General features: G+C 31.4%; 10 protein-coding genes across 10 annotated transcripts; 7 read left to right on the top strand and 3 right to left on the bottom strand.

Annotated features, from left to right (window-relative positions):
- Nucleotides 1-184: 184 nt before the first annotated feature.
- Nucleotides 185-1,285, bottom strand: fsjB (rRNA methyltransferase; the record flags this gene model as incomplete). The annotated part of the gene is made up of 1 exon (XM_004359903.1): nucleotides 185-1,285. The coding sequence occupies one exon, from the start codon at nucleotides 1,283-1,285 to the stop codon at nucleotides 185-187; it is 1,101 nt and encodes a 366-aa protein (XP_004359960.1).
- Nucleotides 1,286-1,650: 365 nt separating this feature from the next.
- drkB (protein kinase) lies at nucleotides 1,651-3,944 on the top strand (the record flags this gene model as incomplete). Its single annotated transcript, XM_004359902.1, has 5 exons — nucleotides 1,651-2,067; nucleotides 2,159-2,768; nucleotides 2,844-3,021; nucleotides 3,120-3,472; nucleotides 3,538-3,944. 5 exons carry the CDS (start codon nucleotides 1,651-1,653, stop codon nucleotides 3,942-3,944), a joined length of 1,965 nt encoding a protein of 654 aa, XP_004359959.1.
- Nucleotides 3,945-4,066: 122 nt separating this feature from the next.
- DFA_01997 (uncharacterized protein) lies at nucleotides 4,067-9,859 on the top strand (the record flags this gene model as incomplete). Its single annotated transcript, XM_004359901.1, has 7 exons — nucleotides 4,067-4,246; nucleotides 4,323-4,499; nucleotides 4,569-5,251; nucleotides 5,317-5,566; nucleotides 5,644-5,927; nucleotides 5,997-9,208; nucleotides 9,594-9,859. 7 exons carry the CDS (start codon nucleotides 4,067-4,069, stop codon nucleotides 9,857-9,859), a joined length of 5,052 nt encoding a protein of 1,683 aa, XP_004359958.1.
- Nucleotides 9,860-10,101: 242 nt separating this feature from the next.
- On the top strand, nucleotides 10,102-11,089 carry DFA_01996 (uncharacterized protein; the record flags this gene model as incomplete). Its single annotated transcript, XM_004359900.1, has 2 exons — nucleotides 10,102-10,858; nucleotides 10,923-11,089. The coding sequence occupies 2 exons, from the start codon at nucleotides 10,102-10,104 to the stop codon at nucleotides 11,087-11,089; spliced, it is 924 nt and encodes a 307-aa protein (XP_004359957.1).
- Nucleotides 11,090-11,156: 67 nt separating this feature from the next.
- DFA_01995 (uncharacterized protein) lies at nucleotides 11,157-13,482 on the bottom strand (the record flags this gene model as incomplete). Its single annotated transcript, XM_004359899.1, has 6 exons — nucleotides 11,157-11,766; nucleotides 11,847-12,168; nucleotides 12,235-12,360; nucleotides 12,524-12,808; nucleotides 12,881-12,948; nucleotides 13,112-13,482. 6 exons carry the CDS (start codon nucleotides 13,480-13,482, stop codon nucleotides 11,157-11,159), a joined length of 1,782 nt encoding a protein of 593 aa, XP_004359956.1.
- A 457-nt stretch (nucleotides 13,483-13,939) lies between these two features.
- DFA_01994 (uncharacterized protein) lies at nucleotides 13,940-14,512 on the top strand (the record flags this gene model as incomplete). Its single annotated transcript, XM_004359898.1, has 2 exons — nucleotides 13,940-14,011; nucleotides 14,126-14,512. The coding sequence occupies 2 exons, from the start codon at nucleotides 13,940-13,942 to the stop codon at nucleotides 14,510-14,512; spliced, it is 459 nt and encodes a 152-aa protein (XP_004359955.1).
- Nucleotides 14,513-14,909: 397 nt separating this feature from the next.
- Nucleotides 14,910-15,704, top strand: DFA_01993 (uncharacterized protein; the record flags this gene model as incomplete). The annotated part of the gene is made up of 3 exons (XM_004359897.1): nucleotides 14,910-15,089; nucleotides 15,189-15,537; nucleotides 15,598-15,704. The coding sequence occupies 3 exons, from the start codon at nucleotides 14,910-14,912 to the stop codon at nucleotides 15,702-15,704; spliced, it is 636 nt and encodes a 211-aa protein (XP_004359954.1).
- Nucleotides 15,705-16,132: 428 nt separating this feature from the next.
- DFA_01992 (uncharacterized protein) lies at nucleotides 16,133-17,699 on the top strand (the record flags this gene model as incomplete). Its single annotated transcript, XM_004359896.1, has 2 exons — nucleotides 16,133-16,416; nucleotides 16,460-17,699. 2 exons carry the CDS (start codon nucleotides 16,133-16,135, stop codon nucleotides 17,697-17,699), a joined length of 1,524 nt encoding a protein of 507 aa, XP_004359953.1.
- A 238-nt stretch (nucleotides 17,700-17,937) lies between these two features.
- Nucleotides 17,938-20,348, bottom strand: DFA_01991 (putative protein serine/threonine kinase; the record flags this gene model as incomplete). Its single annotated transcript, XM_004359895.1, has 5 exons — nucleotides 17,938-18,919; nucleotides 19,084-19,355; nucleotides 19,484-19,927; nucleotides 19,996-20,080; nucleotides 20,185-20,348. The coding sequence occupies 5 exons, from the start codon at nucleotides 20,346-20,348 to the stop codon at nucleotides 17,938-17,940; spliced, it is 1,947 nt and encodes a 648-aa protein (XP_004359952.1).
- A 252-nt stretch (nucleotides 20,349-20,600) lies between these two features.
- On the top strand, nucleotides 20,601-21,671 carry DFA_01990 (uncharacterized protein; the record flags this gene model as incomplete). Its single annotated transcript, XM_004359894.1, has 1 exon — nucleotides 20,601-21,671. The coding sequence occupies one exon, from the start codon at nucleotides 20,601-20,603 to the stop codon at nucleotides 21,669-21,671; it is 1,071 nt and encodes a 356-aa protein (XP_004359951.1).
- Between the last annotated feature and the right edge of the window lie 223 nt (nucleotides 21,672-21,894).

The raw sequence follows: 21,894 nt of genomic DNA, 5'->3' as shown, positions 1-21,894 counted from the left end.
AGGGTCCTCTTCAAAGAAGAGTAAAGATATCTCCCCATCTCCTCCTCCTCTCCTATCATTATCCTCTTCCAAATCACCGTCTTCAAGTTTTGGTTTATTTAATTTTGTTTCTTCTTCTGGAAATCAAGAAAATAAAATTGAATAAATAATTTAAATAAATAAATTAAATAATAATTAAGTTTGATCAATTATCATCATCATCATAAATACTATTTTTATTATTGGTTGTTGTTGTTGTTGTTGTCGCCGTTGGTTGAATTTGATTATTATTATTGATTAAATTGTCTTGATCAAGAAAATTGAGAGCAACAAAAAATATTTCAGTAGATTCTTGTCTTGAAGCCTTTGGTTTGAAAGATTTTACGGTTTGAAAATGAGATTTGATTCTTTGGAATAACAGATTTTCTTGTCCTCCACGACTGACCTTGCAAACAAAACTACCACCTTTTTTTAGAATGTTGCCAGAGATGGCAAATTCAAATGCATCGGAAGCAAGTGATATCAATCTATCATGATCAAGTGATTGTACACCACAATATGATGGTGCCATATCACTAATTACAGCATCTACAGACGCAATAGTCTTTTTGTTGTTTAATGCCAATAGTTGTCTAATCTGTTGTTTGGTGCTTGCTAATTTAAAATCACCACATATAAAGTTGGTATATCTGTCCTCTATTGCAATTCCTTCCTCTTCTGATTGATAGAGTTCAAATTTTTCTCCATTTATATCAACTGATATTACCAATCCTTTTCTTTTTTTTAACTGATTCTGATTATTCTGCTGATTATTTTTGTTTGTTGTTGATGATTTTAATGTTGTATTGATTGTTTGGAAATAGCAACGTTTTTGAGCGACTTGACTGAATCCTCCAGGAGAGGCACCCAAATCAATAATGGTAGATCCATATTTTAATATTTTAAACTTGTCGTCAATCTCTTCCAATTTGAATGCTGCTCTTGATACATAATTCTCTTCTCTAGCCATCGAAACGAATCTATCACACATTTGTCTCTTTACCCATTTATCTGATGTTCTCAGGTTTTTTGCTATAGATCTTGGTAATATTCCTCTTGTTGCTGCTGCTGATCTATCATTACTATTATTATTGTGGTGGTTGTTGTTTGTAGAATACAATCTACTACTACTACTACTACTACTATTCAAATGTTGAAAAGTATTTACATGGTATTGCTGTTGTTGTAGTCGTAGTAGAGGTGATATGAACAACTTTTGTTTAACAATAATCGTCTGAATAATTGAGCTCGTTTGTAGTTGAAGCATTTGATCGAGAACTATGAGAAGAATCTCTTTTTGCCACAACAAAGATTTTTATTTTTATTTTTTTTTCTTTTTTTGCCTCCTCAAGATTTTTAACAAAACAATAATAATAATAGTAATAGGCATTATAAACACAAAGAAAAGAAGAAATAGTTAAAACTTTAGAGAATCTAACTTGTATCACTTGTTCAACTGCAATGTATTCTACCTATTTATTTAGACAACAGCAGCAACAACAACAACAAACAACTAGATCGATTTAATACTTTAGCTTTTGTTTTTACACAGTCAACTATATCATACAACAACAACAACAACAACAATAACAACGAAATAGTGTAACAAACCGATTTGGCAAGATGATGATGATGGCCCACTCATCCTCATTTTCAATACAAAAGATATTTATTACTCTCTTTATTTCACACATTGCCATCATTTTATTATCTCTATCTTCTTCTTCTTCTTCATCAACATCATATCTCATAACGACGGCTGCTGCCATCGAGAACAACAATAATGAACCAACATTTAAAAACAATCAATACAATCTCTTATTTGATTTTGGTAGCAATGAGGCGGAGGAGCAGGAGGAGGAATCATCTACAGGTGATTCAACAAGTGGTGGATCTACAACAATATCTACTGGCTCCTCATCACCATCATCAACTACAACAGGAGGTTTAACTACTTCACCTGCACCAACTCCTTCTCCTACACCATCCAGTTTATATCCATTTTCAAACCCAAATAATTACTCGCTTGTAACATCAACTATGCTTTGGGTAAATATTAAATATTCAAAAAAAACATATATAGATAAATATATTTTGTTTATTAATAATATCTTTTTTTTTTCTTTCAATCTTTCTATAGGAAGGGGCTACTGTAATACCATCTTGTGTCATATGTAATGTTACTGGAGGAACCTATACAGCAAACTATGCATGTCAATCATCACTTCCATCACCACCTCGAGGCAATTGGAATGACGGCGTTAATTATTTCGATTTTCCATTCCCATCGGACGATGTTATAGTACAGGAAATAGCATTTGTATTGCATGGGGTATTTAATTGTGATGCATTTTCGCCAAATTTAGGCATGGTTTTCTTGATAGAAGAGGTAGAAATTAATACTCAATCAATTTCTGTACCACAAATCAACGATTGTACCTGTCCAAATTGCGTACACGATGTAGTAGTTGCACCATTTGTCAGTGATGCCAATGTCACTCTCAATATAACAGGACCAAACAAATTCAGACTTTATGTAGTCCAAAATACTATGTGTCTCTCATCAATAGATGCCTATTTCTATTATTCTCTCCCTGCACCACCTCCACAAAACAATCCCAAAAAGCCCTTAACACCCGTTCAATGGATTATCATTGCGTCATCTGTTACCGGTGGTCTACTTATCTTTATTCTTTTATTCGTATTTATCAAGAAAAGAATGAGAAGAGTTGGATACATGCAATTAAAAGGTATGAAACAAAAAAGAAAGCGAAAAAAAAATAATGTACTAACTAGAATGATTTTTTATTTATTTATATCTAAAGAGGGAAAGAATATTGATATTTCAGAAATTAAATTGGGTGAAAGAATTGGAAAAGGTAACTTTGGTGAAGTTTATAAAGGATTCTGGAGAGGTGTAGTTGTAGCAATTAAAAAATTACCAATACATAGTATCAACGAGAATGTTTTAAAGGAATTTCACCGAGAAATTGAACTAATGAAGTGAGTATTATAACCGTCACAAGTATTCTTTCAATTATTTAATTTACTTTACATTACTAACAATATAATATAATGATTTTCTTTTTATGATTATGTAGAAATCTTAGACATCCAAACGTTATTCAATATTTAGGATCTTGTACCATCCCACCCAATATTTGTATTTGTACAGAGTATATGACAAGAGGATCACTTTATAATATTTTACACGATGCATCAATTCCCTTGCCTTGGTCACTGATTAAAAACATGTGTATCGATGCTGCCAAGGGTATCATTTATCTTCACAACTCCAACCCTGTTATTTTCCATCGTGATCTAAAATCTCATAATCTCCTAGTTGACGATAGTTGGAAAGTTAAAGTAGCTGATTTTGGTCTAAGCACAATCGAACAAGCCAATACAATGACTGCATGTGGTACTCCTAGTTGGAGCTCTCCCGAGGTTATAAGTAAGTAGATTTGTTTTTTTTTAAATCTGTGTAATTCTATTTGCTGACCATTTTCTTTCAAAAAGGAAACCAACGATATACTAGCAAAGCAGATGTTTATAGTTTTGGAATTGTTTTGTGGGAATGTGCAACACGTCAAGATCCATACAGTGGAATGCCGCCATTCCAAGTTATTTTTGCCGTTGGAAGAGAGGGTCTTCGTCCTCCCATTCCAAGGTCATGTCCTCCCGATTTTGTACAATTAATGATTGATTGTTGGAACGAAAACCCTGATGCCAGACCTTCTATGGAAACTGTTTTAATTCGTCTTGAATCTATAGATATTAATGGATGGCCCGATATTTTATTTAAACATATTAATAATAATCAAAATAATAATAATAATAATAATAATAATAATAATAATAATAATAATAATAATAATAATAATAATAATAATAATAATAATAACAATGTTAATATTAATAAATAATAATATTTAATTTTCCAAAAAGTCTCCTTTTTTTTTGATTTTTTTCGAGCGCCAACATGATCTTTATTTATCTGACCTATTCATATTTACTTTTTCAAAGAGAGAAGAAAAGAAGGAAAAGAATGACAAATGTTAATGATGAACCAGAAATACCGTCATCATCATCATCATCACCATCACCATTAGGTTTGAGTTCAATACATCAAGAGACTGATGATACTGAACAAGACGATTCGAAATGTAGTGATATCAACCTAATTAGACATTACTTTGATAATCAAATAGTATCAGCATCATTAATGGTAAGTTGAAATGTTTTATATTAAATCATATAAACTCAAACTCTTTCTTTCGTTCTCTCTTTCTATAAATCTATAGGAAAATATGATTGAAAACATTAGTGGTAAATTGAATAACCTATTAGATAATTATATCAAACCTTCAAAAGCATCAGATGATAAAGTACAAACATCAACCAAGATAACTATAAAGTCTAAAGATATCAATCTATCTGACATTCAGAAATCATTTATTTCAAACCTTTCAAAACTATTGGTATGCTATGTAGACAACACTCTGTTTCTCTTCTCTCTCCTCTAATCATTTTTTTTTTTCAAATACAAGAATCTTGATCAATTAGAAACAATAGTATTTGTTCAACAATCAAAATATTATAAAGATTGGTCTAAAATGTCAAACAAACAACTTCAACAAACTCTTCAACCACTATTTATAGAATACTATCAAGAAAGGAAATCACTTTTATTGTTGGTTTCATCGATTCTTAGAATGGCACCTACCAAACAAGACCAAGACACCACCACCACCAACACGTCGGCTAGCACAACAAATGATAGTACTACGATTTATGATTATGGACCACTGTCTGAAAAGTTGGTTAAAAAGAATAGTCTCGAATGGTTATCTAAATTGATTTCCAGTTTAATAGATTTATCCACCTTTTCAATCCCTTCTACAATCGATGATATCTTGTGTTCGGCAGTTATTGCACCAGGAGGTTCATTTCAAAAACTATACACCATATCTATCGTGCAAGAGCAAGCTTTCATTGCAGAGTGTATTTTCCTCATCTATTACTACAAGTCAAATTCTATCTTTCCAAAGGATTTCGAACAACTATATGAGAAAATTAAAAACATTAATGTTGGAAGCTATTCAAATTATCTCTTGTCATTCAACACTGCTGCTGTTGGAGGTGCAGATGAACTTGGATCTCTCCTTTTACAATTAGAATACATTATTGTTTTGTCATCGATTCAATCTTTGGGTGATGTCCCACTTGAAAGGTATGTTTTAGATTTATATAAATCTTTTTTTAGATTTTTAATATTAATACCCCTTTTTCTAATAGAAATAATATTAAAGATAATGAAGCATTTAATTTAATTCAAATATTTGAAAATTCATCATCACCATCAATGGCAACATTATTTACACCTGCAACCTCTGCAATCGTTTTTACTGCTCTGTTGAATTCTATCATTAGAAATCCAACACACAGTACAGAACCTTCATCAATGTCACTAATCAGTAAATGCTTAGAGTTTAATCCTTTTTATTACATTCAATCCATTTTAAATCATCCCTACATTATTAATGATGTAAGTTAGCAAAAAAAAAAAAAAAAAAAAAAAAAAAAAACTCTAAACTAAAGTTTTTAACCATTTTATTTTTAAAGAGTTTAATATCATCGGCATATATTGAATCTATTCAATCATTTATTGAAAGATTTACAAAGGTTTATGACTTGGAAGACACAAATCAACAAGCAGTTGTAACTATGTTTGAATGTTTGAATCAAACAATCTCAATCAATGGATTAACGTTTGACTTGGTACAACATGATATCTTTAAATATTGTGTATCTCAACCAGTACTTTTAACTAGTCCCAGTAAAATATTTAAATTATTGCATAGTTGTATGAATGATTTAAATGATAAAGTTAAATCCTCTCTTTATGTGTATGTTGATAATAATAGGTTAGGTTGGACTTTTATTAATATTTTCATTTTTTTTTTTTTCTTCTTTAGATTTCAAATATTATTTAAATATTATATTGATCATAAAAGTCAACCAATCAATGGAAATGATTTTAATATTATTTCCTCAACATTGGATGATTCAGAGAAAACACAATCGACTCTTTCAGGAATTTCAACGCACTATTATCAAATGGAGCAACAATCAATCTTTAAGGGGTCATATAAAACCCTTCAACTCTACAAAGATCGGTATATGGTTTTATACTCGCTTGGAGATTTAATAGTAGATAGATTATTAAACTTTAATCATCACAATTTATTGTTCCTCAAAGAGAATCATCACAACGTTGAAGAAGAGGAATATTTGACATTTAAATATATCTTGCAAATGTTGTGCAGAATGATCTCAAATAACATGTCGACGAGAATCTATTATTGGAATCTTTTTCAACAAAATAATATTCACAGTCGATTAGCACAAATCCTTCAACAAATGTGTTGTGAACCATACAATCGAGAGGATAAAAGACTTTCATTGATTGCACACATCATCAAGTTATTTGCATGCTTTTCCATCACCTTTTCGCAACAGGTCTTCCTTGTTTTACATCAAAATGCAGTATGGTCACCATCAATTCAAAGTGGTTTCACCATTGACGGTGGTGCAGCCTCTTTAATCCAACACCACTCTCGATCATTGTTTCACCAAATCTACGACATTGAAAAGACCAACAAAAAATCATTTAGCATCATATCCTCGATCGTTCTCTTGCTCTGTAATCAAATGCGTTACTATCCCCACGATAGTGTCATACCACACTCTGAAACAACCATCACTTTTTTAATTCAACTCTTATCCGATTACACCATCATTAAACAACAAAGACAACAACAACAACTCTTATTCCAAATGCCACAACACATTGAACAACAACTAAACGAAGAGAAAAAGGAATATGAAATGCTCGATCAAGTCTATAGTATCTTTATCTATTTACTTAGTAGGTTGGGAAATCAAAAGGTTGAAAAAAGATTATTCAATCAAATGATTCAATGGTTCTGTCAAGGTGGTGCACCTCAAAATACTCTATTCCAATCGATCAAACATAGTATAATGTCGTTAGAGTTTATCCTATTTTTAATTAAATATTTGGAAAAACAACATCAACAACAACAAAATGATCAACAACAACAAGAACAACCACTTCCAATAGAATCATTTATTCAAAGTTTCTTTTCCAACAACTTGGTATCTCTATTACTTTCTGTAATAGTGACGGGAGATGATATTGAAGCGGCAGAACTTTCATTGGATATTCTATGTCGTATCTCGTCAATCCTTGTAAGCTATGATAGCTACCAGATACATTTTTCCTCATTTGTATCTGACGAGTCAATCAATGGTTTAATTGCAATCTTGGTCGATAAATATCAACGAACTTCGATTAAAACATCGATTATCAAATTTATCAAATATCTTGCCATCTCTCAGCCACTACTTTGCAACAGAATCTTACAATCTATTGACAATAGAAAAGATACAACTCTCCAATCACTATTTTGTAAATTGTTGACCCAACAAGAAAATTCCCACCTTCAACTCTGTGTCGAATTATTCTCATTGGTTGATTTATTATATCACAACTCTATCTACTATTCAAGCACCCTTCAACTATTGGATACTTTATTGTTATTTGAACAAGTAGATTCTGACATTACTCCAACAACCACAAAACCAGAATTGGAACTTCTCTACAATAATGTTATAAAATATCATTACATTAACATTTTATCAACCATACTATTACAACAAAAATCAAACAACAACAATAATAATAATAATAATAATAATAATGATTCAACAACAACTAAAATCATCAAATCTATACAATCAATAGTTGATCAAGATTATTATGATTGTTTGGAATCGTATGATTTCAAGCAAAATGAATTGAACAAACTAGAATCAAAAGTTAACAATCCACAAAATTTGCCAACCATCAACTCTTCGCTTTGTAAAATGGTCATTTACGATGTAGACGAATTTAAACTCATTAGCAATGACCAACATCTGGTAGAATTGGTGAACCAAATCAATACAAAGAAACAATTATTCAATTCAAAGATCCTTTTGTTTAATACCCTCTCGAAATTTATATCGATTTCAATTGCCAAACATCCACAAACATTACAACTCCATTCAAAGAGAAATATGAAAACAACGCTCAACCTATTAGTCAATTCTCTGGTCACTCTTACGAGTTCATTGGGGTCTCAAACTATCGCCTCTATCTCTTCACCACACTATTTTGATTGGATATCGTCACTTTTGGAGCCTTTGGTCTTGGTAATCAATAATTCAACGAAAAATAATTCAAATGATCAAAAACTCGGTGGCAAAGATCTCCAACAAAACATCATCAAACTGATCACCATATTGAATAATCTTATCCAATATCATCATTGCATTTCCAGTACATCCTTTTTACCAATATTATCCTCACTTTTACTTTTAATCAAACACTCAAACAAACAATCCTTTACAACTGAAGAATACAACAAACTTTTAAATCCAATCTCATATATCATTTCATTTACAACAACAACAAAAGAAGATACTTTGTCCTCCCCTTCTACTTCTTCTTCTTCTTCTTCTTCTACTTCTACTTCATCTTTATCTTCTTTGTCAATTTGTTTTAGCATAATCAATATGTCTATTAATTTATTAAAAGTAGCCTTGACAACTTTATCACAAGATATCAATACTACGATTGGATCAAATTTACCACGCGGATTCATTGAAAAGATTTTGTCGATACTCGAGCAATCTCTTCAACCAACATCTTGGCCATTTAATCAAAACGAAAATGGAGATAAAGTTAAAACAACAAAAACAATATTAGAGTTCTTTGTTGCATGCAGTCGTCATCCGCTCTTGTGTGAATCTTTACTCATCAACCATGGTGTGATAGAATTCCTTTCAAGAGATCATATGTTTATGGAGTATTCACAAGAACCTTATATTGATTCAAGATTACTTTTGGCCACAAATCCAATATCCTATGATCAACAGCAACAATTCAATATTAGCTATGTCAAGAATCCTTGGAACATTATTTGGGGCAAAATGCTTATAGTGGTAACAGGATTTGCTATAACACTAGAGAATAGCGATCGTATGGCAGATAGTATCCTATCGTTTGCTGTCTCTCACAAGGATAGAATCTTTAAATATATTGACCCCTACTTTAATGTCAATTGTACGCAACACTTGACAAAACGTTGGTATGCCCTCATTGAAAAGATTATGTTTTTGTTTTCTCTTTTGACAAAACATACGAAACGTTTCTATCTTCACTATCGAGTATTCCAAGAGATTCAGACAATATCACACCTTTTATTGTTGAACCTAACCATACAAATTGATGAATTTCAATTTATTGAAAAGAAGTTTCAACCAATCACCTCAAAGGAAAAGGAACCAGAAAAAGATCAAGAATCATCATCGTCACGATCTTTTAGTGCCATTATTCAACATAAATACTTTACAACAATCAGGAATTGTTTATGTTGTCTAATCAATACGCATTACTATCTAAGACAATCCAATATATTTCTTCCGGTAGTACCTCATTACTTTGAAAGACCAACTTTTTGGAACATTATTATTTATCAACCAATTAATTAACAACAAATTACAACAATCCAACTCTGACATTGATAACAACAACTCTCAACTCGATCCATTTAAACAATTGCTCCAAGAGATTAGAGAAAGAAATTGTCTTTTATTGGCAATTCTCAGTTGTATCTATAACCTCCAACAAGAAACTACAATCACCCAAAGTATAAAAGCAAATTCACCAAAGAAACAACAAGAATTCTTTTGTAATTTATTGGGAATCATTTAAGCAACGACAAAAAAAAAAAAGAGAGAGAAAAGAGAGAGAGAGAGATCATTCAGTAGTGGACTTTATATCACTCAATAAAAAATAATAATAAAAATAAAAACCCTAACCGACAAAACTTTAAAAAATTAATTTTTTAAAAAGTTTTGAAGTTGACGTCAAACCTAAAAAATCTTTTTCTTTGTTAACAAACCTTTTAAATTCTAAATTTATTATTAGCAGCAGAGATAAACAACCTCTAGGATATGGTATTAAATAAAAGATCTGTTGAAGAATCCCTAAGGAAGGATCTCAAACATCACCAACAATCTGCGTCAATAGGGTCAGTAGCAGCAGTCGCCAACAAAACAACTAGTTCCCCTGTAAATGCTGCAAAAAAGAAATCAAACGTGAACAACAACAATAATAATAATAATAATAATAATAATACTGCAACTAACAATAATGTAACAACAAAACAACAAAGAAAGCAACAACTTTTAAAAACAACAAAGAAGAATTTTCATCATAATAGAACAGTTGTAGTTGCAATAGGTGTATTCATGTTCTTTTACTACCTATCAATGATGTATGTCAGATATCAACACAGAGGTGTCATTGGATTTGCAGATTCACTTTGGCTATGCAATTTAGCTGTCATTTTTGGTTTTGTCTCAATCTGGTTGGACAGACCATTCCTTCTTGGTGTTGCCCTCAATGCAACTCTTATTGTGCATGCACTCTGGGTGATTGATGTCATTTCATACTTTACCGTGGGTGTATTCCCAATTGGCAATGCAGAATACATCTCGTGGCCAAATATCACCTGGGGTGAAATCATCACATCGACCCATCACGCTTGGTTTGTACCACTGTCAATCTTTTGTTTGCATAGAAATGGTGGATATCCTCGAAAGGGTTGGGTAGGAAGTATGGCAATGACTATTCCAGTCGTTTCAATCTCTAAATTATTCCCAAGAGTAATATTATTGGCCAGCGGTGAACAATTTTATTTAAATATCAGTATGTACCAAAACCTATAATTATTGGTTCATTTTACACATTTCTTACTAACCATTCTTTTTAGATCAAGCACATGAATGGTGGGAAGATATGGAAGGTTGGCCATGGGATCTCATTCCAAAGGAAAAGAATGAATACTTTTTGTTTTTAATCTGCTTTAGTGGAGTACTGTTTACAGTGACCCATGCTTTTATGAAGTTACTTTGCTATCTTGTTATTAAAAAAAATTAAAAAGAATGTAAAATAAAATAAAATATTATTATTGCAGCTGACCAACGGAGGTCCTTTTATTTCTTTTTTAATCTGGTTTTGATTTTCTTTTCTTTCGAGGTGATGGAGCTTGTTGTTGTTTTTTAGTTGATGTGACATTTGGGGATGAAGAAATAACATTTAGATTGTTACTACCCACATGTTGTTGTAAATTATTACTGGTTGGATAATTATTTCTCTTTTGAGGCATCAAGGATTTGTGTTGTTGTTGTTGTTGTTGTGGTTGTTGTGGTTGTAACTGTAGTTGATCATCTGGTGTTATAGAAAAGGATGGTTGAAAATGAACAGAATGTGATGGAGGTGAATTAAAAGCCTTTGAGATGATAAACTGGAATGGAGTTTTTGATTTTGGTGATAGGAACTGGAGATAATTTTGGATGAGTGCTGTGATAAAGGAGATGCAATAGATCAACTTGAATGCCTCGCTATTTAAATAGTTTGTGTGTGTATAATAGCCCATTAAATCGAATCTACTAATCTCTAATGTACGAACAACCACTGGAAATGATGAACTCATTAAAAGAATGATTCCAGTATTGATAATCAATTTTCTCAACGAGGTTGATGCAATACTTGGTCTGATCTTTGCAAAAACCAATATATTAAAAAATCCTACAAATGCTGAAACCATTAAATATCTAGTAGTAGTATTGATAAAATATTAGAAAAAAATATATTTTTTCTTTTCTCCTTTTTTTTTTTTTTCTTGAGAACATACATAATAACGGCAGTTTCAAACAATGATTCAAAAGAGCCCAACTTTGAAGAATATGCTAAAAAATCATATACATTATCGACACGAGCGCTTGCAGCACTTGTCCAAGAGTAATATGTAATCTTGTCAAAAATTCTCTTGACCACACTCACAAAAACCTTTAAAACAACCCATCCGCTAAATACAAAATTGAGGATGGTTATCATCAATGCAGCAAATTTTAAAATAACAGGTCTCTTTGCCATTTTTTCGCTTTTCTTTATAAATCTCTCCAATTCTTTCAACTTTTCTTGAATATTTTGTTGTTCTTTTGTTTCTAGTTGGCCTATAGTAAAAAAAAATTAAGTTGTCATGTGATTGATCATATGGTCAATGTTTAATTTGTGCTTACTGTTTTGTAAATTTTCTTGTAAAGTTAATATTTCTAGCCGAGCAGCTTGTATTTGATCTTTGGGTTGTGGAATAGCAAGGCTAATTCCTTTTGATGTCAATGTATTAAATCCTTTTGGTATGCAAACTAAAAAAAAAAAGAGTTTATAAGTGAGATTGCCTCGGTATAATTAATTATTATTATTATTATTATTATTATTATTATTATTATTATTATTATTATTATTATTATTATTATTATTATTATTATTATTATTATTATTATTATTATTATTATTATTTATACCTACACAATACAAAAATAGTTCCAGAAGTGGAAATGAGTGAATAGGAAAAAGGTAGGTAGTCTGAAAAGATGGCTTTGATGATGTTTTGATCAAAGTCGAAAAATAAAATATATACAACGTAGACGCATGCTATAAATATGACGGATACCAGTGAGAGTACAAGAAGAGCATCCTTGATTCTAGATAAAAATGATCTCTCAATACCCTCTGCTTCGTAATAGAAATAGGCAAATGGTAGAATGATAAATAATGAAATATTTGCACCCCAAAATATTTTGTTCCAGAATGCTACAAGCAAAAAAAATAGGTATCAGTGAATATATACACCTATTTGATGATTATAATTCTAATTTTACATACAAAATATTAACTCTCTATTTAACCATTGAATGTAATAGTTTGATGGAAATGTTGTCAATATTTCGTTACTGATAATGGTTATAGGTATAAGTAACATTGCGGCCAATGAAACTGATAAACAAAATGTACATAGTATTCTCCTGTAGAGTCAAGAGTAGTGAAATTAGTATCAGAAACACTTATATAGATATAAGTCAGCTGATCGATCTCTTTTCATATATTACAACATACGCAAGATAAACCTTTTTATAGACATCCTTCTTTCGAATGAATCTTCTTATGATAAAATGAGACATGATGAAAAGAAGTAACAAAAAGGTAAATGATATGATACCATCTCTCATGAATATAAAAATAACATCATCTACACCTGATATATCATTAATAGTTGTTGGATGATCAGAATGCATTGATGTTGTTGTTGTTGTTGTTGTTGTTGTTGTTGTTGTTGTAGGTGTAGAACTAATCGACTCAACAATATGATCATTATTGTTATTTTTACTCGTTGATAAACTAATCAACTTATTATTACTATTATTATTTCTATTACTATTATTGTTGTTGTTGTCGTTGCCAAATATAGCAAATGCGGCTGTGATCATGTCAACATCTATGTAATATATATTTAATTGTGACGACCGAAGAAAAATGTTGGTGGTTTCAAGTTTTTTTTTTTTTTTTTTTTTTTCTTTGATTATAATAATATTCAAAAAAAAAATCAAACCATTTTTTCCTTCAGACAAAGTTTGTCAATTTCACTCAGTTGATAGTTATTGGATATCTCTAGTTAAAGGTAAAAGTCAAAAGAGAGAGAAAAGAGAGAGGTCAAGATAATAATAATATTTATGTATGTGGTCTCTATCTAGATAGATAAAGTCTATTGGATGGATTTGATGTTTTGTTGTTTTTTACACGACGCTAATCAATTTTTTTTTATCATCAGTAGTATTCATTCATTTTAGATAGATATCTTTGCTCTGCACAATTGTTGTTGGTTGTTAATCATTTAGGAATAATAATAATAATATAATAATAGTAATAATAGAATAGTTGAAAACAATGTCAGAACCATCAGTAAGAGCTCTATCAAGCGCATTTGAAAGTGCATCATCACCAGGTGATGTTAATAAGGTGTGTATCATATTGGTTGTTTATTCACTCATGCAATGATGATGATGGTTAATATAATTATGATAATGTTTATAAAAATTAATACATTCAATTCAATCAAATCAAATCATTTAGGAATCACCAAGTTATGATGAACATTCTTCAACAGGACCTGTTAGTGGTGCATCATCGTCATCACCTTCAGTGTCACCATCAAATTTGAAACGAGACTATACAGCAGGTGTAGATAACGAGAGAATTATTGGTGCTAAAGAGCGCAGTAGTGTTGCACTCGATAAATTCCTCAAGAATGAAGTCATTCCAAGAGGAGGAACACCTGGCAGCAGCCATAAATCGGCTATTGGCAAACCTGCTCCAAACGAAAACGATAACAAGGCAAAGTCTGTACCAAAGTTTAGTGGCAGTTCACATCCTGTCTATGGTCTCATGTTGGCTGGTAAACAACATGAATCGTCTGTTACTAAAAAGAAAATTGTTATTCCTCCTTCAAATGCCTATTAATTTGATAGATATTGACAAATACAACTGCTATCTATCTCTCTCTCTCTCTCTATATATATATATATAAAAAATCAACAACGACAAACAATGTTGAACAGCATAATAATAATAATCATGTATTTTTAGAACAATAACAACAATATAGGACAGGGTCACGACTCTATCATATTCACTTCCATTGTATACAAACACCAAACCTTTAGTAGTTCTATCTAAATCATGATACCTTTACAAAGTTAATTGTAGTACTAGTAATATAATAAAAACCAAAACAAAACTATTTATTTTTTAAAACCAAAAAAGGCAAATTTTTGTAATTAATTTAAATTATCATTCAATACAACGAACGAAATAGATATTCTTCTTTTGCTACAAATACATATATAATATATTTATAATGAATAACTTCACAAGCAACATATCATCATCATCATCTGGTGTCAGCACCACTCCTCCTACAACAACAACAGTATTAGAGTTTTCAGTATGGGTCACCAATATTGACAATAGAGTTACTGTTGATGAAATATTAAAATTATTCAATTACTGTGGACCTGTTAAATCTATCATATTCAAAGTACTTTCTTTCTTCCTTTCTCTCTCTCTCTCTCTCTCTCTCTCTCTCTCTCTCTCTCTCTCAGACACTAATATTAGCTTCCTTTTTTTTTTAATATAGAAATTAAACCCTGAACACAAAGATGCACTTATTATATTCTCAGATATAGTATCATTAGATACTTCATTGTTGTTGGATCAAGCAATGTTGTCGTCCAAGGCAATTAGAGTCTCGAAAGATATACCCAAAGAAATGATTGATATAAATGTCATTCATAAATTGGCTCAACAGCCACTTTCTCCTCACTCGCCTTCACCATCTTCCTCTTCCTCCTCCTCTCCACCTCATTTCTCCTCTCAACCAAACAAGCAACATAAAAATGGAGATCTTCATGAGCAAGAAGATAACCAGATGATGGAAGAAATTGTAGCATCTGGTATAACAATGGCACAAGTCAAAGACATTGATGGTTTGTAGCAAATTAAATTGGATAGTCCCAGTGACACTATACTAACCTGTATTCATTTAGAGAAATTCAAGGTCAGTGATAGATTAAAACAGTTTGTAAAGAATTCATTATCCTCGTCGTCACCTTCTTCTCCTATAGTTAACACAAATCGTGTCCCATTAGATTAAAGATAAAGAAAATCGTCCTTCTTACTCTCTAAAAGAGATTGGATTCTTTAAGTATTGGGCTAGGGAGTCATGAAACCATGTCTAATTGTGTCCATAGTCTATAAAGACAAAGCGATTGGTTCAGAGCATATCAATTTGTTATTCTTTTTTTTTTTTTTTTTGGTAAAACCCCCACTGTCTTTGGGATTGGAGATTGGTTTTCGCTCAAAATTATTATTATTAATTTTTAAAATAAAATACACACATACTTGCAAGTGAGAGTATTACTATTCATCTATCTTTCTTAACCCCACGATTCTTCACCTTAAGTAATACTAGTATTTCACAACAAAATTATAAACTACAGAACATAAACAAAACAAACAAAGCAAAGAACAAATCATTTAATATAATATCAAACAACAACAACAACAACAACAACTAGTACAATGGTATTTACTTTTAAAGCATGCTTTGAAGGTGATGTTAGAAGATTTTCTTTTCAACAATCTCCTAGTTTTAGAGAACTAACATTAAAGTTGACAGAAATATTTCACCTAAAAGAACAATTCATAGTCACTTATATCGATGAAGTAGGCGATAACATTACGATTTCTCAAAACGATGAGTTGGAGGAAGCTTTTCTATTTCTCAAAGAATCAAATACTCAAATATTAAGATTATCTATTATTCGTAAGATTAAAAAGACATCATCATCATCATCTTTTATGAAGTTACTAATTATATTTTCAAAAATTAGGCAAATCAAACTTTAGTCATCAACAACAACAACCAAGCTTTAATAATCAACAGAACAACAACAATAACAATAATAATCAAAATAATGGACTAGATTCATTATTTGTATCTTTATTATCGAATCAATTTGTTCAACAAATGATACCACAAGTCATAAATAATTTAGTTGCCAATCCATCTCTTATGACATCAATTGTCCAAACTACCAGTTCAACCCTTAGAAATAATAATAATAATAATAATAATAATAATAACAATAATAATAGTTCCTCACAAACTAATCAAACTTTTACGCCTCATAACAACTTTCACACATCTGTGGATTCATTGATTTTGTCTCAATCAATTAATAATAATAATAATAATAATAGTCATAATGCCTCCTCTGCACCAATTACACCAAAAACAAACAACCATTTAAATTCTCCGCAACCAATGATTACTTTAAATAACACAGATCAACAACATTTAATGAATTCCAACCAAATCAACAATCCCTCTAGTAATCATTTTATAATCGGTGAAAATAGTTTAAATAATATTTTAAATCCAACAAGTATATCACCAAACACGTCACCAGTAGGTTCAACCTACTCTTCTTTGGATTCGAAATCATTTGAAGAGATTGCCAATAACAGTGGCACATCACCATCAAAGGATCCATCTCCAATTGTTCAGGCTTTAGATTCAACAACTAGCACTACTACCACCACCTCTTTGAACAAGCCTCCAAAATCCAACCCACAATCCAATCCAATTTTTTCTCAAGTACCAAAGATTTTCAATCATATCCCTTTCCCATTCTCTGTTTTGAAATCAAATAGCAATGAGAAAAAAAATACCACAGAAGTATTGGTTGATCAAGTAACAATTGCATCTCAAAATCCTATTGTCGCCAATCAATCCTTACTACCCCAAGGATATAATGAACTCAATCCATACATTTATCCAGAATCACAACAACAACAACAATTCCAACAACAACAACAATTCCAACAACAACAACAACAACAACAACAAGAGCAAGATAGTTCAGTATCAAACCAATTTTCAATTCATAATGGCGAAATAAGACCACCAATACCAGTTTCTACAACCCCTCCAACTGCTCCAGTTGGAAATACATCTCCTCAAAACATCACATTATTAATGGAAGTCTTCCACATTACCGAACAAAGAGCTTCAGAAATGTTATCAAAATATAAAGGAAATGTAGAAGACGCAATGATTGAAGAATCTGATCTCAAAAAGGATTAACTTTCCAACAACAAAATCGATTAAAGATTATTTTTAAAAACAACAACAACAACAATCAATATTTGTATATTACAAAGGAACAAACAACTAACGATTTCAAAATGATCTATATTATTTATTACGTTTGATTCATAGATCACGAATAAAACCACTCAAAAGAAGAAGACAAAGTCATAATTAAATATAAAATTTTTGACTATGCGATTTTTTTGACATTTGATTTTTTTATTATTTTGTTTTATAATAGGACAGTCCAACCAGAGGAAAAAGATAAAACTTCTTGTTCTTGGTCCAATTGTTGTAGAATGGTGCACAAGGCCCTGAGAATTGAGGAATCATTAGAGTTTGACGAGAGCGAAATGAGTTGAGGTGTGACTACAGTCTTTACAATGTTGTACATGTAGAGTATGCTTTCCTTGTAATTAGAGACTGCAATCTCAACAGGTGATTTGGTTTGTGTTATGATTCTGTATTCATAGTTTGTGTTGTTGGATGAAAAGGTGTTGATGATTGACGTTAAAACGCCATATTGAACATGGAAAATTGGGTCTTGGATGATAGTTGTCCAAATGCCACCAGCACATGGTTGGGGGGGATTTCGCCATATCATTGTGTCTTGGGCTGGAGCCTCTGGTCCTGGATTTGGCAACATTGATGGCAAAAGTTTAATAGTGTTTAGTTTTCTTTGTGGTGATAAAATAATAGATGGTAAAAGTGATGTTGATGGTTTTTGGAAGCTCCATGGTGGTGAGTTTTTTGTTTGAGGTGTTAAACTAGAGGTGATGGTTGAAGTTGTTGTTGTTGTTGTTGTAGTAATAACAGGGGTCGTAGTGGGTGTATCAGATGTATCATCAGTTTTGGTAGATTTGGGTGTAGAATTTTCTTGAGATAATGACGGTTGTGAGGATTGATCCTGTTGTTGTTGTTGTTGTTGTTGGGTAGAGGTGGTTGTGGTGGTTATTTCCTCCTTGATATTATTATTATTATCTTTTGTAACACTACTATCAACTCTGGTTAATTCATTAATGTCGGATGGTAAGCTTGAACTTGTTGACGTTTGGTTATAGTTTATAATTGTTTCGTCAAAAGATTTTCTACCAATCTGCAAGAATGGATGATTGAGAGTATCATGCAAAGGCAATCTTTCTTTTGGATCAAGCTTGAGTAGCGCCACGATAAAATTAATAGAATCTTCATCTTGAACACCATATTCTTTCATTCTAAATTCAGAAAATGTCACCATGATTAATTGGTTGATTGGTTAATTGATTTAAAAAAGAGAGGAATATAAAAAAAATAAACAAACATTGGTTAGTGAATTCTAAAATCTATAATTATCTATCTATAATTTTTTTTTTTTTTTCTTTCCAAGATTAATCCTTACTTTTGAGGAATGAGGTCAAGTCCTTTCTGGAATTCATCGGTATCAACCATCTTGGCCAAGTTGACTAGGGCAGCCAATACTGTTGTTTGGTTCAAGTTGGGGAATATTTCATTGATCAATTCTCTACCAGTTATTAGTCTAAAAGTTACAGCACCAATAGCCCAAACATCTACCAACAATGGGTTATATCCTTCATTATTAGTGTCATTTACAATCTTTCCTTTGCTTCTCTCGAGATTTGGAGAGAGAATAATATGAATAACTTCTGGTGGCTAAAAAGTAAATGAAAGAAAAGAGTAAAAAGAGTAAAAAGAGAAAAAAAGAAAAAAGAAAAAAAGAAAAGAGAATAATGTTAGTTTCTTTACTACTACTACTAGACTCTATCTATTATTTTGTTTACCATATATAAAGGGGAACCAGCAAGGGTAGAATGCATATCATTATCATTTTTGTTGATGGAAGCATAACCATAATCGGTAATTTTAATAACAGGTAAATCATCTTGTCTGTAGCAATAGGTAGTAGTTGATTGTTGTTGTTGTTGCATTTGTTGAGATGACGCAGGCAAGGTACTAAAGTTTTGATTTCCTTCATTTTCATCGTCACCACAAGTTTGAGAAGAGATATCAACCTTTTTTCTATTGCTCATGAGCAATATATTGGCTGGTTTGATGTCACGATGAGAACATTTGTTTTTGTTCATAAATTCGATTGCGCTTATTACTTGGTAGACAATGTGAGATACAAGAGGAATTGGTAGTCCTTCATCAAATGTGTACATAAAATCTTCAAGTGTTCCTCCATCTATATACTCTAAAACAAAGATTGCTGTTGTTTTATGTCTCTACCAAAATTTTGGTTAATAAATGCTTACTATATAGAAAAAGATGAATAAAACTTTGAGATACTTACAAAACATTCAATCAACTTTATAATATTCTGATGTTGTTTTGGTGAGTTTAATGCTAATAATGCATTGATTTCTCCCTGTACTTGTCTGAGATAAAAGGTAGGTAGGTAGGTAAACAAAAAGAAGTAATGTGAGTGAGCAAAATGTATCGGATCTCTTGTTGTTGTTGTTGTTCATATCATATAACTTACTCCCAAGAAGATCTGTTTTGATTTAGATCAACCAATTTAATAGCAACTATTTGGTTTGTCTCTTTTTGAGCAGCCTTGTATACAACACCACTAACACCTCTTCCCAACTCTGAGTGTCGAAGATAGGTTTCTGGCCAATAAAGTACTCTTTCTCTACTGCCCATTTTATCTATTTGTTGTTGTTGTAGTTTGACAAATGTGTTGTTTGTTGTATCTATAATGAATATGATTAAACTCCTCTCTCTATCTATCTATATATATTCTCAAAAGGTGATCAATTACTCGATATTAGTCCTGTTTGGTCTCCAATGTCAAGGAAGGTGTTTGTGTTTGTGCACAATCTCTCTCAAAAAAAACAGAAAAAAATTTAATAATAATAAAATTTTTTTTTTTTAATACTATTACCTACCACATAGATGATCTCTACAGATAATAGTAATAATCAGCAGAATAACTTGGTGTTTGTTACAGGTGCAACAGGATACATAGCTTCACACATCATATCCAATCTTGTTAAAAGGGGATATCGTGTTCGTGCTTGTGTCAGAAACTTAAACGATCAATCTAAACTATCATTCATTCACTCTATCAACAACAACAACAATAATAATAATAATAATAATAATAATAACAATATTATAGAGATAGTAGAGGGAGATTTAGAGAATGCGGATTATGTAAAACTATTAAATGATTGCACTCATGTGATACATACAGCAACTCCATACATTCATAGTGCACCTGATCCCGAAAAAGATATTATCATTCCTGCGGTCAATGGTACTCTTAGAGTATTAGAGGCTGTCATTCAGGTAGAAACAATTAAAAAAGTAATCATTACATCATCTTGTGGAGCAATCGTTGATTCGTTGTCTCCAAACTTTGTACCAAAAGATACAGCCTACAATGAAGAGGATTGGAACACAACGTCTACACTTACACAATCACCTTATTTCCTTTCAAAGGTGAAAGCAGAAAAGGCAGCATGGGACTTTTATGAAAAGAACAAACAACAAAATGGTGGAAAACAACGACGATTTCAACTATCTGTCATTTGTCCAACCTATACATTGGGACCACCATTAAACAATGTATTGAATCAAAGTCTAAGACTTTACATCAATATGTTATTCAATGGTCAATCACCATTCCCAACCTATGTTCCCTACGTAGATGTAAGGGATGTAGGTTTGGCACACGTATTGGTATTGGAAGATGATCGATCCGATGGTCAACGATATTTAGTTGGAAACAGTACATCAACTTGGAAACAACTTGTAGAGATTGCAACCAATCAAACCAAAGATGATCCAGACTTGTCCAACATTCAATTCAACATTTCACAGACACTTCCAGATAGTATCGTTAAACAATGGACCATCGATCATTCAAAGATTAAACGATTGGGATTATCATTCTACCAACTCGATCAAACCATCAAAGATACAATCAAACAACTTGATCATTTAAATTTGATAAATAAATAATACTACTTGTATACACAAGAGGTCTGACAAGTCGTCATCATGTTGGCGTAAGCCTGACCTTCTTTGTCAATGTGAAATCCAAAAAAGGAAAGCAAAAAAAAGATTTTTTATTTTTATTTTATCTATTTTTTTTTTACACAATAATGTGAAAAACTACCCATTTTTAGTGTTAAAAAAAGAGATATACAAAAAAACATCTAGTAATACTACAAACGCGCGCACA

The sequence above is a fragment of the Cavenderia fasciculata genome, assembly GCF_000203815.1.
Source record: "Cavenderia fasciculata unplaced genomic scaffold Scf_Dfasci-F-a-25c12.r2-5, whole genome shotgun sequence".
Taxonomy (NCBI): domain Eukaryota; phylum Evosea; class Eumycetozoa; order Acytosteliales; family Cavenderiaceae; genus Cavenderia; species Cavenderia fasciculata.
This window is presented reverse-complemented; position numbering and strand designations above follow the sequence as displayed.